Raw genomic sequence first — 17499 nt, 5'->3', positions numbered from 1 at the left:
CTGAGCCACCTAGGTGCCCCAAGAGGTTGTTTTTTTTTTAAGATTTTATTTATTTATTTGACAGAGAGAACGAGATCATAAGCAGGCAGAGCAGCAGGCAGAGAGAGGGGGAAGCAGGCTCCCTGCTGAGCAGAGAGCCCAATGCGGAGCTTGATTCCAGGACCCTGAGATTATGACCTGAGCTGAAGGCAAAGGCTTAACCCACTGAGCCACCCAGGCACCCCACACTAAGAAATTCTTAATCTAGCCTGTTGCCCGTGTCCCACTCTTCGCACCAACCTTCCTGGAGGTCAGGTGAGAGAAAACCCATTTATTTGACTTGTGATTTCAGCTACGGCAGGCTTGCTGCTCACGCTCATCTTCTTGGGGGTTTATGTGAATTGCGGATATGATTTTGCAAGGTCCTCCTGCCTCCAGTACGAAGCATGCACAGCTGGAGCTCCTGGCTGGCTCAGTCGGTGGAACATGCAACTCTTCATCTCTGGGTTGTGGGCTGGAGTCCCACACTGGATGTGAAGATTATTTAAACAAAAAAAAAAATCTTAAAATAAATAAATAAGTATACGTGGTTGTCCCAGGAAGGTGCCCACAGATTTCTAGATTTGCCACTTTCTCTGAAAGCCTCATCTCTTTGAGAGCGGATGCCCAGTTAGAAGACACCAGAAGAGGTTAAACATTCATCCCAGCCTTATTCACGGTTTATAGCCTTATCTCACACTCCCTGTGAGACTAGAGGGATGGTGGGATGGGCCCCAGACTGGGGTCCAGTATCCAAGGGTCACAGCCCCAATTCCATGTGTACTAGAAGGGCTCCTACTAGAGGCAGTCATTCCCTTTCCCCTTGACCCCCAAATCTGGGCCTTTCTGCTGCTGGGGACCTAGAGGGGCCAGAATCCTGTTCTTCGACCTCCACCCTGGAGAAGGCATCCCAGTGCAAACTGCAGTGGGCAGGACTCGGTGGATACCCACCTGTGGCCTGCCACTGGAGAAGGCCACCGGAAACAGGTGCGGGATGTAGAGGCTCGGGACCACCCCCGCTGAGGGGGACCAGTCTAGGAAGTCCCGCCCAACCTTGGCCTTCCGCAGATTCATTTCTCGGAAGAGCGGTGTTGGGAGGAGAGTGTGAGATAAGGCTATAAACTGTGAATGTCTTTTAAGCAGGCCGCTTTATTGCTTTATAATTTTGTTAACGTTTAAATGCACCTCCTTTGGGGCGCCTGGGTGGCTCGGTCAGTTGAGCGGCCGACTTCTGATTTCAGCTCAGATCGTGGTCTCGGGGTGGTGGGATCGGGCCCCGGGTTGGACTCCACACTCGGCGCAGGGTCTGCTTGAGATTCTCTCTCCTTCCCTCTTCTCCTGCCCTCCCCTTCCCCTGGCGTGCCCTCACGTGCACATGTTCTCTCTAAAATAAATAGATAAAATCTTTAAAAATAAATAAATAAATGCACCTCCCTAAAACTAGGCTCAAGCATGATATTTCACGTGCAAACATGCAACGTGCCTGTCTTCAGAAAGCTGTCCTCGTTGAGTGAAGCAAGTAAAATACACCTAGGGAGCCCCAAGGGCCTTGGTGCCCTACTGTGGCGTGGGAACACAGGGCCCCATTGGATTACAGTTTCGAGCAGTTCAGGGGGGCTGGTTCTGGGTCCTGAGCTGTCGAAGAACGGATGCAGAAAAGAGCTGGGGAAGGTGCAGCCCTCCCCCCAGACCGAGTGACCCCGGGCCCCACTCATTACTAACTGCCTGTCTGCACACGCCACACCTCTTATTCCTTCCTTTACAAGGACCCATTAAAGCACCTGGCGTTCAGTGTCGGGTATCCTACAGGTGCTGGCGTTGTGGGCATGCGCACAGCGGTGCTCCCTGCCTGCAAGGTCCTCACGGACTAGACGCGGAGACAGACTGAAGAAAAACTACCCAGGAGCCACACTACAAACACCAAGAGACCCAGCCGAGGCTGCTGAGTTTCCCGGGTCTCAGCCCAGCAGGCAGATACACACACACACACACACACACACACACACACACACACACACACACACACACACACACCAGTCAGTATGGTTGTGAGCAAACACACGGAAACACAGACCATAAAGTAATAACCGATGTTGGATAAAAGAAATGGATTATTTGAATGTCAAGGGTAAGTAAGCCTTTTTATGGCTATTGTAGGACAATAAGTAATGGGTGTTTTTGCCCAGAGTGAGGGCTGGTGAGAAAGAACTTTGGAATGGAACAGGGACTATGGTTGGGGGTGGGGGAGTCCGAGTATCTGGAACAACCACTGGGGAGAAAATGGGAATCAGGCTGAAGAGGAAGGAGGAGAGACCCAACACCGGTGCTGAGGTGGCTGAGCCCAGTGAAGGGGGTGGGTAGGGCTGAGTGAGAAGCCACATCCCACAGAGAACAAGAAGGCAGGCTGGGAAGCCAAACAGGCCTGAGTTTGAATCCTAGCCCCACCAACTACCAGCTGTATGACCTTGGACAACTCACTGAAATTAGCTTTGGCTCCCTTACCTTTTAAATTCTGGCTCACATGGGACTCCTAGGTGGCTCAGTGAGTTAAGCCTCTGCCTTCAGTTCAAGTTGTGATCCCCAGGGTTCTGGGATCAAGCCCTGAGTTGGGCTCTCTGCTCGGCGAGGAGCCTGCTTCCCTCTCTGCCTGCCTCTCTGCCTACTTGTGATCTCTGTCTGTCAAATAAATTAATAAAATCTTAAAAAATAATAAAAAAATTAAATTCTGGCTCACAGTTATACGGTTGTTGGACGGATCAAATGAGATAAGGCTTGTAAGGCACATGGCACACGGTTGTCACTTCCCAAGGAAGCTAACAACAGCAACAAAGGACAGTCAGGCAGCCCACATGCACCCCTGGGCTCTGTGCTTTCCTGTTCAAAGCTGGCACAGGCCTGCTGTGTCCTTCTTCAGTTCCCTCAACGTGCTGCCCAATACCTAGGTCCCCTCTGCTAAATCCGCAGAGAATTGTGAGACTCACAGGCAGAAGCACCCCACACACCACCTTCCGACAGCTGGCAGTCCCAAGGACCAGACGCCCTGGAGAGCAGACCACTTACGTGCGTCTCTGCCCATAGGCCCCCTGAGGTTCCTTCTGGCCTTGGAAAAGGACAAACACTGCAGATTGCTGCCCAGAGTCCACAGTGTATGCTGTCTGGGGCATCCACCCTGAGCTGAGGTCAGCAGCGAGGCACAGCTCTTCTCAAACCTCCTTCTGTTCCACATTAGTCACCCCCCAAGGCACTATGGGTGGGGTGACGTGCTGGTGGTCCCTGCCTCCACCAACTCACCCTACCCTGCTCTGCCCACCAGTTGGTTCAGGGAGGAAGGATGCACCTTGAGGATGGGGCAGGGCCATGCTTCTTCGGATGTCCCAGGGAGCCAGGAACACAGAGCTGGAGCCCAGGAAGTGTGCATTTAATTGCAGGGGAGCCCCTGAAATTCTTCCAGCCTGAGTCAGTCCTCTGAGATGGGAGCCAAATTCCCCTGAGAGAGCCCTGAAGAGGCCCCTGGTTCTGCCCTATGAGCCATTTCCAGGGAAATCTTTCAACCCATTTTATAATAATGATGACTAATGTTTCTCTCTCTCTCACAAGCACACACATACACAAACACACAGGAGTCTACAAAGAACAAGAGATATATTAAAGCATGTTGCAAACTGTAAAGAGTTATATACATCTAGTTTATTTATTTAAGCCTGTAAACAGAAATGCAAAGATAATTGGGATGGATGCTATCTCCACGTTGAGGAAACTGGCTGGCAGAGAGGTTATGGAAATAGTCCAAGATCTCACTGGGCAGAAATCTAGGTCTTCTCACTGCTGTACCACAGCACGCAGCTCAATAACAAAGTTACTGGCTCCCAAGTGCTGTACTGGGGCCTGGGGCAGAGGGTGAGGGGTGGGAGGGTAGGGTTGGGGGGTGGTCCTTTAGAAAAAAACAGGTGGAGCCTTGGGGAGGAGCTAACATCCTGGAAAGGGAGGGGCCCCAAGTGGCACGCTCAGCCCTGGGTCTCCTTGGCCCACCCAGTCTCCCCGCTCTACCCATTTCTTGCCCAGTCTCACGTCCTCCCGAAGCTTCAGCCACTGCTCGGATTACAGATTGGTCAGCCTGTGGCTCTCCAAAGCTGTATCCCCAGCCCCAGCGCTCCCCTGAACTCCAAAGCTATAGACCCAAGTGTCTCCTGCCTACTTTTCACATGGGGGCCTCCCAGCACCACTAACGCGGTAAGTTCAAAGCCAAGATGCCCTCCTCCCAATGCCTGCATCCCTGTCGCAGGTGGTGGCCCTCCCAATCCAACCACCTACGTTTCATCATTGCTGTCTATCTCCCCCATCCACATGGCCATTTGATGACCAAGATCTGTCAGTTTCCCTCTAAAATCAAATCTAGCCTTCCCCTCTTCCTCAGGTCTTGTCCTAGGTCCAGCCTTAACCGCTGCATAATAACCTCCTGACAGTCTTCCTGTCTCCAGTCTTATCACCCATGAATCCACTCTCCTTGCAGTCAGTTGGAATAGGGCCCTCCCCGTTTCAAGCCCTGCAAACCTCCCTCCTCTCAGTCTGCAGGAGTGAAGTCCAGGTTACTTAATGAGGCTCCTCCCTATGATAACACTTTTCCACCTTTACAGTTTCCCCACTGGCCATTCCTTGCCTCAAGCCTTTACTGCACATAAGCTGACTAGCCGTCACCGCAGCTGGCATCTGCAGTGTGAGACTTGCGCAACTGCCCTCTTGAAATTCTTCCATTTTTAAAAAAAGGGGCCCTGCACCTTTTTTTGCGCGGGGCCCCACCAATTACGTTTCCAGTCCTGGCTGCCTGTTCCTTGCACCCCTCTTGCTGTTTGTGGCCTCCAAAGCTTTGTGTAGTTTCCTCCACCTGGGACACCCTTCCCCCGCATACCCCTTTTTCTGCAGCTCTTCCTTTGAGGCTCAATTTAGGGGTTATCTTTGGGATGCCTCCTTCTCCTTCCCTAATCACCCACCACGGAGCAGGTGCTCAACACACGTCTATCAGATAAACTGAACGGGAAGGCAAAGTGAGAGAAGTACCACAAGAGACCTACAAACTACGACAGACAGTAAAGTGAGGCAAGGCCAGAAGGAGGCATTTCCAACGGCCTCCAGGTGGCCAGAGTCGGCTCTAGGACCCTCTCTGCGAGACCACTGATCCCTGCACCGAAGGCTCCGCGCTCACCTGGCCGGAAGCGGCAGTGACTAGCTCTCGGGCGCCGCCAGGCGCCACCTCGCCGCCCCTGCAGCCTTTTCTCTGCGCCCCCGCCCCTCTTCGGCCCTGAGCCCGCCTCGCGTCTCCCATTGGCTGTCTCCCATTCTCCCGCCCCTCCCGGGCTGAGCCATTCGGAGCCCCGGGGTGGGTGGGGCTTGAGGCCAGGGGTGGAGCGCGTATCCCGATTGGCTCGGAGGAAGGTGGCGACGTGGCCGGAGGAGGCCGCTTCGTGCCTAAACTGAGGCTCAACCAGACCAGCGCCGGATTGGTTGTAGGTGGGGCGGGCCTGAGTCGCCGGCCGGAAGCGGAAGTGGAGGAAAGATGCAGGTGTGGGGACAGAAGCTGGGGGAAATGGGGGCTTGGTCGGGGGTCCCGGGCTGATTCAGCCCGTCGGTTCTTCGCCCGCATCCCCGGCCTCCCTCCCGGGCGCGGCCATCTCTCCGGCCCATCATTCTGGCCCCACAGGGTGGCGGTTGAGCCCCTGAAATGAGCGCGCGGGTGGCACGCCCCCTTCCCGCGCTCACGCCCGGTTCCCCGCGGTGTTTCCCTCCAGGACCATCAGCACGTGCCCATCGACATCCAGACCAGCAAGCTGCTCGGTAGGAGGGGACGCCCCGCGCTCCCAGCTGTCGGGGGAGGACCTGCCCTTTGCCCTCTGTCACCAACAGCTGGGAGCCCTGACACCCCAAGACCCCTGTTGAGGTGCTGACCATTCGCCTTGACCCATGCTCCCAGCCGTGGTTACCTGCCATGCTTGAAGGAGCAGGAAGGAACTATACATAGAGTCTGTACTTGACCTGCGTCCTCGACTGTACATAACATTCGTGGCACATATTGTCAAATCATTCAGCTGCAGAGTGATGGCTTATTTTAAAAATGGGCAGCTACTAAGTGGCGGATAGGAAATTGGAGCTTGAGTCAGGTTCCAGTGTCTATGCTTTTTGTATGAAAAAAACCCTTCCCCTCCTTTCTTTTGAAAACCTTCCATCTTCCTTTGATTTTAAGAGGAAGAGGGACATAGGCCCAGTTGGGAATGAGTGGCCAGGCCATCTCCCTGCTGTCTGTATCTGATCTAAGTACCTCCTCAGTTCAGAGCTAGGCAAGGATCTCTTCATCATGACCCTTCCAGGGCAAGTGGACAACTAGTTCATTTTAAAATGCTCGTTGCACTGATCAATTTGATGCCAGTTTTGTCGTTAAGATGACATCTGTTTGACTACCTCATCCCCTTTTAGTTCTAGGACATGTACAGAACTTTTCTTTCTGAAGATTTTAAAGGAATACAGCAGAGGGAGTGTAACCGGTAACTACGGTGGGACCCCTGTGTTTGACCAGGTGGTGACCAAGTGGTGACCAGGTGGCAGGTGTATTAACAAGGACAAGGTTCTGAATTCACCACTCTGGGCCATATAGTCAGTCCTGTGCGGTGGCCACTAAATAGAGCTTCTTCAGTGTCATTGCAGATTTGTCCCAGTTCTTCAGCACAGGCGCAGTCCTGGTGTATGAGCTGCTCATTGGTTATGGAAAGGACCATACCATTTGTTAGCGTTTGGTCTCCCAGGTGTTGTTTTGGGCACTTGACATTGTAAAAACGAAGATTTTTACTAGTATTTATGGAATGTTTGCCATGTGCCAGACAACAGTGCTCCGTGTTTTACCTTCATTCCCTCTTCAATTCAGTATCTTATTATCCCCATTTTATATGTGGGGAAACTGACGCACGGCATGGCTGAGAGACTTGCTTAAGAAAGTTGATAATTAGGGGCACCTGGGTGGCTCAGTTGGTTAAAGGTCCAACTCTTGATTTGGATTCGGGGTCATGATCTCAGGGTTGTGGGATTGAGCCCCACGATGGGCTCTGTGCTCAGTGAGGAGTCTGCTTGAAGTTCTCTCCCTCTGCCCCCCCACCCACATTCGCATCCTCTTCCTCACCCCACCCCACAAATAAATCTTTTTTAAAAGTTGATAATTAGAAGGTAGGACCATCTGAACACAAAGCCTAGCTCTTAGCTCCTTCCTACTGAGGACATGTGCATGGCTCTCATCCGCCCACACCCTCTGCTACATACAGATCTGGGCCAAGAGACCAGGAGGTCAGTCGTGGTAGGTGGTACTTCACTGTTGAGAGTCGAACAGTGGTATCTCGTCCTTAGGGCGCTGTGGGTATTAGGGGCTTTGCGGTTGTTCATTCATCTGGTACTTGGCATAATCATCTTGTATTTTCCATTGTCATGGTTAATCCCAGCCCCGAGGAAGTGGAAGTTGAAAAGCATCCTTTGTCAGTACGAAAGATATAATTACCCATGGAAGCAAAAATATTATGGAGAATTTAGAGTGGTCAAAAGTGGCGCTTTGATGTCAGGACCAAATTTAAAGTTTTTCGTTAGGGGCGCCTGGGTGGCTCAGTGGGTTAGGCCTCTGCCTTTGGCTCAGGTCATGATCCCAGGGTCCTGGGATCAAGCCCCGCATTGGGCTCTCTGCTTGACGGGCAACCTGCTTCCCCCTCTTTCTCTCTGCCTGCCTCTCTGCCTACTTGTGATCTCTGTCAAATAAATAAAAATTTAAAAAAAAAAATCTTTTAAAAAAAATAAAGTTTTTCGTTATCCCTGTGCAGAAGCAGTTGCTCTGTAAAAGTCAAACTCTGTGACAGAGTCCGTTTAACCCCAAGGGTCCCTTTGAGCCTCTCTTTATTCCCATAATCCCCACACCTTAACCAATAGGCGTACAGCTTTCAGCCAGTCTTAGCCCATTTCCCTTGAGTTAGTGATGAACTTCCAGCTGTGTGAATGGAAATGCTATGATTTGGGGGTTTCTCACATAGACTGGCTGGTCGACAGAAGGCACTGCAGCCTAAAATGGCAGAATCTTGTGTTGAGCATCCGAGAGAAGATCAATGCTGCCATCCAGGACATGCCAGAGAGCGAGGAGATCGCCCAGCTGCTCTCTGGATCCTGTGAGTGCCCCTGGGCTACCCTGCTGGAGCCCCCTCTTCCCTGAAGCCCCGTATATCAGCCGAGCTGCTCCCTTGTTGTTTAGCTGTAGGGCTGACCCCTAGAGATTTCTCTTGGGGGTACAGATGCTGACTTCTTCCAGCACAGCACGCTGAAGGAGAGAACTGTACATGCTAAAATTCTCCGCCTGTTCACCAGTCAGCCATGTGCCCAGGGTAGGTGGGGAAGATACTATAATTCCCAAAGTCTTTGCTCTTCCTTCCTTTCCAGACATACACTACTTCCACTGCCTGAGGATTGTGGACCTTCTCAAAGGCACTGAAGCTTCCACAAAAAATATTTTTGGCCGGTACTCTTCACAGCGAATGAAGGCAAGTGTGGGTCAAGCTGGTGAGTTATACCTGGAAACATCCTGTCTCCAGGGTTTGAGGCTCTGGTCTCATTCAGGGTCCACTACAGAGGCTTATGTAGACTATTTCCTGAGCTTTCTCAGCATCCTCAAAGTTGAGAGCAAAAATAGACCCTACCCCTGGGTTTACATTTTCAGGCCTGCTACTTTGGGGAGCACTCAGTTGTGCCACATTCTTAAAATGACGTGGTGGTCCAGCCAGTGCAATGAAGGAGGACAAGAGCTCTGGGTCTCATGTGATGTGAAGGCTGGGGGAGCTTCCCCTGTTTGTGGCTTGAGCTAAGATGTGGTTGCTGAGCGCTACTCCCCCTCACTTCTGTTTCTGTCCTTACCCAGGATTGGCAGGAGATCGTAGCCCTGTATGAAAAGGACAATACCTACCTAGGTAAAGTTGCCCAGCCTGGGAGGCACGGCGTCCATGGGGCAGCCCACTCCCCAAGTTCTGAGACACTAGGCTTCCAGGAAGCACATGTGGGGAAAGAGGCTGGGGTATAAATGTTTGCCAGGTTGGCAAAGAAATTCCCCAAAGGGTGTTGGGAGGAGGAGGAAGACGAGGCAGGTAGTAGGCATGTGTTTTGGTCCTCCCCCGCCAACTTCTTGGTGACTGATTCTGTCTGCAGAAGAGGCATGGGTCACCCGGGGTCCACATCCGGTGCCGGAAAGAGTAATTACAGGGTGTGTTTTACGTTGGGATATGTTTCCTAAAAGTCCTAATAATAATAGTTCATACTTACCGAGCATCTACTAAATGCAAGGAATTCTACTCATGTTTTATGTGCATTCTCTCTCTTAATCCTCATGGTAAATGTTTTTACCCCAGTGTTAGAGAGGAGGCCTGGATCAGAGAGGTTAAATGTCTGTGTGCGGTGCCCTGGCTGGGAGGGGAAGAGCGGGGAGGCCAGGTGTGTCCCGGGGCCTGCTGGCCTCGAGGCCTGGGCGTCGGGGGTGAATTTCCCGGACCCTCCTCAGTGGAACTCTCCAGCCTCCTGGTTCGGAATGTCAGCTATGAGATCCCCTCACTGAAGAAGCAGATCGCCAGGTGCCAGCAGCTGCAGCAAGAGTACAGCCGCAAGGAGGAGGAGGGCCAGGCGGGGGCAGCCGAGATGCGGGAGCAGTTCTACCACTCGTGCAAGCAGTACGGCATCACGGTGAGCCTCGTCGGGGGGCCCCAAGCCCAGCTTCTCTGCCTCCCACCCGACTTGTCTCAGGCCGCCTCTTCTCCCCTTTGCCAGGGAGACAACATCCGAAGAGAACTGCTGGCTCTAGTGAAGGAGCTGCCGAATCAGCTGGCCGAGATCGGGGCGGGGGCTCAGGCCCTGGGTGAAGCCATTGACCTGTACCAGGCCTGCGTGGGCTTTGTGTGTGAAAGGTAAGGGACCTCAGTGTCTCTCCAGCGGGGAGGGGACAGCTGACCTGTGTTCCTTGGCTGTTCTGTCTTCTGTGCTTGTGTTTTTCCCACATCCCATTTGAGTTTGAGTTCACACGTGTGCACCTGTGGGAGCCTCAGCATCTGTCCGAAGGGGAGCCTGGCATGGGCTTCCTGCGGGCCCAGCGGGAGGCTCAGTCGGCCGCTCCGTTGCAGCCCCGAGGAACAGGTGTTGCCCATGCTGCGCTACGTGCAGAGGTGGGGGAACTCCACGGTGTACGAGTGGAGGACAGGGACTGAGCCCTCCGTGGTCGAGCGGCCGCACCTCGAGGAGCCACCTGAGCCGGTGGAAGAAGACGCGGTAAGACAAGCCTGGCGAGAGCTGCTGCCTTGGCCCCTGCACCCCACTCCCCCTCCGCCTGAGTGCAGAGCCCCAGAAGGAAGAAAGAGGGATTCTGGTGAGAGAGCCTAGAGCTAGAAGGGCCCAGAGGGTTCTCCTTTTTTCTGACTTTCTGGAGCCCAGAGTATGGAAGAGCTTGGCTTTGAACTAGGAATCCTGCAGTTCTGTGAACTCTCTGAAGATGGGCTGTCTTTTGGGGTGCTCCTGACACGGTGTGCCGATGCCCCCTAGAGGGACACCTGAGGCCTCTAGGGAGGCATGCCCCTTTTCTTTCACCCACTTTCTGGGTGCTAACACTTTTTTTCCCTTCTAGATCGACTGGGGTGACTTTGGAGTAGCGGTGGCTTCTGAAGGGACTGACTCTGGCATCTCTGCCCAGGCTGCTGGAATTGACTGGGGCATCTCCCTGGAATCAGACTCAAAGGTTAGGAAGCCTTCCTCTCTGAGGACTTTCTGTGATCTCTGCTTTGGGGGTGAGAGAAGTGGTATCTGTCTTTAAAGATGTGACTCAAAGTCCATAGCCCTCAGATGAGGTGAAGACCAAGGGGAGACAGAGCTCCCACAGGGATGTATCAGAGGTCTGGCCCCTTTTCTCCTGGTATCTGGGGGCAAAGTGTTGGGGGGAAAGGCCAGTGGTAACTCTCCAAGCAGTGACGAGGGTAGCATATTTGCCTCCGACCTCAGGGCGGCATGTCCGTCACACAGTTGAAATGTGCAGGCATTGAACTTACCTAGGGCTTTGGTTTATTCTGGCTGCCTTTGATGGGGAAGATTCTTGAAACCCTGCTGAGGTTCTTTGCTTTCCACTCAGGAAGCTGGGGGTGATGGGATAGACTGGGGAGACGACGCTGCTTTGCAGATCACGGTGCTGGAAGCCGGAACCCAGGGTAAGCACACGTCCCTGGAGTCCTGGCCCAAGTGGGTGCTCAGAGGTCCCCATGTCTCCAGAAATAAACAGTGCATTGCCAAGATTGGGCTGCTCACACATCCAGCTGTTTTCTCAAAATCATGATCATGGTGTGAGAGTAGGGAGATGGAGAGAAGTTCTTAAAATCAAGTCTAGAAGCTCACAACTTTTGAGATAGCGAAAACGGGTCATCTTTTCTGGTGGGAGGGTTCAGGAGGGCCAGTGGTCTTGGAGGTCTGACCAGACACCCGTGCCCAGCAGCAAAGAGGCTGTAGCAGCGATCTGAGCCACTAGAGGGCGGTGCAGGATGACACTTCGTGGCCTGCTGGAGCAGAGGGGACTCCTCCAGGCCTTGAAGCCAGCTCAGTGGTCCTCCCAGACTGGCCTTTGGTCCTAGTGTCTGTCTGATTCAGGCTGGACCTATGGGAGAGGGTAACCCTTCCCCCCCCGGCCCTCTGGGATGAGACAGCAGGTAGCTTTAGTGCATTGAGTTTGTGTCCAGATGAACCCATCAGAACCTCTCAAACTTGAGGTTCTTTTTTTTTGGTCCCCAGCAACTTTAACACATTTCCGTCTCTCTTCCCGGCAGCTCCAGAAGGTGTTGCTAGGGGCCCAGATGCTCTAACACTTCTTGAATACCCTGAGACCCGGAATCAGTTCATTGATGAGCTCATGGAGGTACCTTCATCCTCTGGGAGACGGCTTCCCGTTTGTGTTCATCTCCGTCTATTCCCTTCCCGGGGCCCTGCTGGCTGGTGAGGGCATCATGGAGTGGAATTTGTAGTTCTTTCCTGTTCTTTCTCTCTCTGCCCAGGGAAGCCTCTCTTAGCCTCTAGAGCAGAGGAGGACAAAGGAATCATGTTTCTCTGGTAGAATAAGAGTGACAAGATGTGTGGCTGGTTCCCAGATTCTTCTAGCCCTTTCTTAATCCAGGGATCCAGCTCAGACATGGGCTCCTGTTTGCTGAATAATTCCTCTCACAGAGAGAAAACACCTTCACTGGGGCAGAGAGAACCCATCAAGTTTCTGTGCTCTTAGTTTATCTGAGCCGCACGCAGAGAGGAAGGAGAGGTATCAGGGCTGGAGGTGGGGGGCTGATGGGCTGGGAGGGGATGGAAGAGTGGCAGTGGAGGCTGCCTTGGGTTCTCATGTTGTAGTTGGTAAGTCTTTAGCAGTAAAAGTATTCAGAGGAAATAATCTCTCATCACCCGGCATCCAACCCTCCCATCTCATTCTTCTATTTGGAGCAGTCTGAGGGCTCAGGCTCTGAATTCTCTTCTTGGGTTTCAACCAGATCCTTTTCTGCCCTCAGCTCGAGATCTTCTTGTCCCAGAGAGCCGTGGAGATGAGTGAGGAGGCGGACATCTTGTCCATGAGCCAGTTCCAGCTGGCTCCCGCCATCTTGCAGGGCCAGACCAAAGAGAAGATGCTTACCATGGTGTCAGCGCTGCAGGATCTGATTGGCCGGCTCACCAGTCTTCGGATGCAACACCTGTTTATGATCCTGGCTTCACCAAGGTCTGGCTTTCCCAGTGATGATGGGCCATTCGGGAGCATGAGGTGGGGTGCCGCCATCTTGAGCAGCGCTGACTCCTTATGTTCCCCTTCTCTATAACCCCTCGGAGCTCTTCTCTGCCTCCCCTAGCATCTCTGTCACAGTTGGGATCAAGGGTTCTCTTGGGGCAGGACGAGGTGGTCTGAGGTGTGCGGGCAGGCTCTGCTCCTCTGCTTCCCAAATAGGACAGGAGACCTGCGCGCCACATGCCTTGCAGAGAGGGAGCGAAGGGCGTGGGGGCTGAGAGGCCCGTTGGGATCTGGTTTCCTCAGCCTCCCTTTTCCCAGCAGCTGAGTGGGGCTGCCCAGGTTCCTCCACTGCACCAGATACTTACCTGGGTGCCCTGCACAGGTATGTGGACCGTGTGACTGAGTTTCTGCAGCAGAAGCTGAAGCAGTCCCAGCTGCTGGCTTTGAAGAAGGAGCTGATGGTGCAGAAGCAGCAGGAAGCACTTCAGGAGCAGGCGGCCCTGGAGCCCAAGCTAGACCTGCTGCTGGAGAAGACCAGGGAGCTGCAGAAGCTGGTGAGATGGGGAGGCCAAACCTGCCGAGGGGGAGGACCCTCCCACCCCATCTCTACAGAAGGAGGCCCCTTTGCCTTTGTGTCCTGCCCATGAGGCGTCCCTGTCTTTCAGATTGAAGCTGACATTTCCAAGAGATACAATGGGCGCCCCGTGAACCTAATGGGAACCTCTCTGTGACATTCTCGATGTTTCTACTGGCCCATCTTCCCAGCCTTCAGGAAGGAGGGTGGGAAGCCAGGGCCAATGGGGCAGGGCCCTTGCTGGCCAGAGACCAGGCGACTGGAGGCCAGGAAGCCACAGAAGGGAGCCATCCCTAGATGGTGACCTTGACACCTGCAGCACTGTCTGGCAAGGAGCTGTCTTGATGCCCTATGGCCCGTCAGCCTGGAACCATAGTTTCGGGCCCACTCATCATCTAGCTGGACTCAATAAAAAAGGAAGAGACTCTTGCTTCACTGCTGACAGTTTCTGCTGCTCGGGGCCTTGAGTCAGGGCTGTGCGCCTTTTTGCCAGGGGTCCGTGATCCAGTGGGCTCCCAAGGCCATTGGCTTTACCTTTGGAGCCCCAGGGTCAACGTTCCCCCTTGCCTTCTGGTGACAGGAAGGGCCCCAGTTGAGTATCTAAAGTGGCTCAGCAAGGGGGACTGGGGTAGCTGAGATGGCTGGGCCCCTTTCTCTCCATGGCCAGGCAAGACAGCCCCACTCAGGCCAGAAGCCCAAGGGGACCCGTCAAGTGGCAGCCTTGTTGGAGCCTGCAAAGCTGTATTTTCCTTTTAATCACAGCTTACCTCCAGGCAGAGGGAAAATGTGGTTTGGGGAGGAAGGGTCTGATAAACAAGGTGGAGACAGGAGTTGTCACCTTCACCAGCCGCCTGTCCACTCGCTTCCCATAACTGCCTGCGTGGTGATTGGGCAGAGCCCCGCCCAGGACAGCACCCCTCTCCCAAGCCACCTACCCATCCCCGTTTCCCAGGAAGGTAGGGGCTGGGGGTGGCCGGCAATTCGATTTTAATTTCATAGCAGAGCAGTTGATTCATGGTTCTTTGTCGCTGGCGTTGACTCCCGTAATGACTTTCCATCAAAATGAAAAGTGGAGTGACACCACTCATTATTCCTGCTGCTTGTTATCTCAGTTCTGGGGAGGGCCGCCCCCTCCCTGCTGCCTTTCAGCCGTCCCGGACAGTGAGTGATCGCCCCTATTAATCACCGACCCCGCGGACTCCAGCGGACACACGCTATCCGGAGGAGAGAGAGATAAGGCAGCATGAACTGCTCGGAGCCGCTCCTATCAATTAATGTCAGCCCATCGCTTCCCCCCAATCTTTGCCTGTTCACCTCCTTTTGGAGGTATTGGGGGCTGAAATTAGTCTAGGAATTGGAAAAGGAGAAACATGGGTGCAGAATGTCGAGGTAAAACTGTCCTTAGCATCGAAGGACGTAAAGGGGACCTGGTGGGCTGCGGCCGGCCCTCCATTGCCTTGAAGCTGCGTGGCCTCGGGAGCCATCCGAGTCTCTTAGTCCCTGTCCCTCTGAGAGGACGGCTGCTGCCTCTCGCCCCACCTGCTCAGCTGATGGCACCACTGGCCTCCCGGCCTGCCTCTCGCAGCAGCCGTCAGCTCACCAAGGCCGGCTACCCTCACCCGCTCTGGGTCCCCGTCCAGTCGTCAGCTGCTACATGGGCGGATGCTTCCAGGCGCCGAGCTGGGAGAGAAGCCCTGTGAACCGTGTGACCACGGCCGGCTGGGTTCAGGCCTCAGAGTTCCCGCTCCTGCCCTTCCAGAGGAGCCGCTCTCCTGCCCGCTCTGCCCTGCCCGGGGTGAGGGCAGGAAGTCCTACAGACCAAGGTTTGGCCATCTTCGCAGGAGGGGGTGTGGGTTCACAGGGCTCTCTCTGGTTTGGGGCACGTTGCTAAGTGCTGTGGTTAGGGGACTGTTCTCTCTCTGAGGGACGAGGGATTAGGCCTGGTCCACTGCTTACGTGGTAAAACGAAGGCCTACCCTACCCTGATGACCATTGTTTCCTAAAAGCCTTCACCCCGTAACACGAGGCTCATTGTCCAGAACCTTGAGCTGCAGTTGCCTTTGGCCTGGCCTTCACTTCCCGGGGCCTACCTTCTCGACCATGCCGAGATGCTGAAGATCCCTTCCCCGCCAACCCTGTCGCTTGGACCCTATGGGAGGGCAGCATTGTGTCTCTCAGATGGGCTCCCAGATTTCCCCTCGTGTCACTCTGACTGCAGTTGGGGTCCCACTTGCCGTTCTCTGGATGGCCTGACAGAATCCGTTGTGAGGATGAACGAACACAGAGGTCTCGGAACGGTGCCCAGCCCAGAGTCCGCACTCCTGGACAAACGGGAGCTCTTAGTTTGGGTTTGGGAAGCAGTGGTTAAGGACCCTTCATCCCGGTCTGACTTGCCTACCTGGAAGGGAACGGCGAGAGGCTCTTTGTGGAGCTTGAAGACCAAGTCCTGAGCCATCAGGTTTCTGGGGCTGCAGAATAGTGTTCTGTGACAGTGGGAGGAGGTGGGCTGAGATTCACCCTTAGTTCGATGTGGCTTGTTTTGCCAAGAGCGCACCCGACTCTCACGTTCACTTTTAGGCCACCTTTTTCCAGAGAACATTTCAGGCTCTCACCACTCACCTGACCGGTCACCCTGGTTCAGACAAAGAGGCCGAGTCTGTTTTTCCAGACCCTCCCCCGCCCCGCTGTTAACTCCAGCTGCCCAAGCCCCCTCACCCTCTCTCTGCCCACATGAAGGCTTTTTTCCCATGCAGACCCCCAAGGCCTCTCAAAGTGCGGCTCTTCTTGTCATCAACAGAAGTAGGATCCCTTGGCTCCATAGCCCCTGACGGCTGGCCATGACCACGAGCTACATGGAGTGCTGACAACTGTCCCTCTGGCTTCTGGCTGCCCACTGAGGGCTTGCCAAGGAGATGGAGGGGCCTACGATTCTAGAACTAGTTCCCCCTGGCCAGCATGGGCAGGGGTTATTTGTGTCATCGAGACGGGAGATCTCACCCAGTGAAAGAATAACCCGCTTCAGAGATCTAGTCTAGAGCTGGGGACCAAAGGAGAGCACATCCCAGGCCTCTAGGAGTGGGAGCTAATTGTGGCCGGGCCCACGCAGTCCTGCCCCCTCTCCCGTGTGCGCCTCCCCACTCCCCATTCTCTCTCCCTCGTTAATTCCCAGACATTGCTTTGGTTTCCCTGCTAGAAACACAGGGCCTGTGGCTCTTCCCTGCCTCCTCATCAGCACCTGCTTGTCCTATCACTAATCTTTATTTCTTTATTTCTTTTAATTGCTGCCCATTTTGTCTGCACTCCTGTACACACACACACACACAAAATCCGATCATGGTAGTAGATTAGGAAGGAAGCCAGCAAAGATCTGGATGGCCTGGGTCAATTCCTGGCTCTGTTCTTGCCACCATGTGATCTTGGCCAAGTCCTTGCACGTCTCTATGCCTCATTTCCTTCACCTGTAAGATGAGGACAGAGATACTACGAGGCTCAGGGTAGGGAGACGCGGCCAGTGTGTACAGCACCCAGATGGTCCCCGGCCCAGTCAAATCCTGATGTTAGCTGTTATGAGAGGGGATGGACCGGAAATCACTGGGACTCAAGTCAGAAACTTGTGTTTGGGGGGGGCGCCTGGGTGGCTCAGTTGGTTGGACGACTGCCTTCGGCTCAGGTCATGATCCTGGAGTCCCGGGATCAAGTCCCGCATCGGGCTCCCAGCTCCATGGGGCGTCTGCTTCTCCCTCTGACCTTCTCCTCGCTCATGCTCTCTCTCACTCTCTCTCTCTCTCAAATAAATAAATAAATAAATAAATAAAAGAAACTTGTGTTTGGGTCCTGGCTCTGTGTGTCTGTGTGTCCCAGATGTCCCGAACCAAACCCATTGTCTTCTCCATTCCACTCTCCATGCCTCTCTGATATCTCCTACCTCTGACCACCAGCAGGCTCCCAGCCCTTGCTTTGTCCTCCTCATCATTCATTCCCCTGCCCCCTTAGCTCCCTAAGCTCCTGGAGTAGGAGGCCAGCCCTCCATAACCAGATCTCCATCCTTTCCAGCCTGGGCATCCACCCACGACACCAAACCCACATGGGTCCCCCATCCTCTTCTTGGTTCCCTCTTAGC

General features: G+C 54.0%; 1 protein-coding gene across 1 annotated transcript; it reads left to right on the top strand.

Moving 5' to 3' along the window:
- The first annotated feature begins 5427 nt into the window (after positions 1 to 5427).
- On the top strand, positions 5428 to 13814 carry CDK5RAP3 (CDK5 regulatory subunit associated protein 3). Its single transcript, XM_082704768.1, has 14 exons — positions 5428 to 5575; positions 5802 to 5847; positions 8070 to 8201; positions 8470 to 8570; positions 8945 to 8993; positions 9578 to 9756; positions 9841 to 9977; positions 10191 to 10335; positions 10688 to 10798; positions 11186 to 11261; positions 11871 to 11959; positions 12594 to 12799; positions 13188 to 13359; positions 13471 to 13814. The coding sequence occupies exons 1-14, from the start codon at positions 5570 to 5572 to the stop codon at positions 13534 to 13536; spliced, it is 1515 nt and encodes a 504-aa protein (XP_082560894.1). The 5' UTR covers positions 5428 to 5569; the 3' UTR covers positions 13537 to 13814.
- The last annotated feature ends 3685 nt before the right edge of the window (positions 13815 to 17499 follow it).

This window comes from Mustela nivalis (assembly GCF_964662115.1).
Source record: "Mustela nivalis genome assembly, chromosome: 17".
Lineage (NCBI taxonomy): Eukaryota > Metazoa > Chordata > Mammalia > Carnivora > Mustelidae > Mustela > Mustela nivalis.
The sequence above is the reverse complement of the archived record's forward strand: the minus strand, read 5'-3'. Positions and strand labels throughout refer to the sequence as shown.

Coding starts and splice junctions, on each gene's coding strand:
- CDK5RAP3 (XM_082704768.1), top strand. Junction 8,994..9,577: donor AAAGGACAATACCTACCTAG/GTAAAGTTGCCC, acceptor GACCCTCCTCAG/TGGAACTCTCCAGCCTCCTG. Junction 11,262..11,870: donor GCTGGAAGCCGGAACCCAGG/GTAAGCACACGT, acceptor TCTTCCCGGCAG/CTCCAGAAGGTGTTGCTAGG.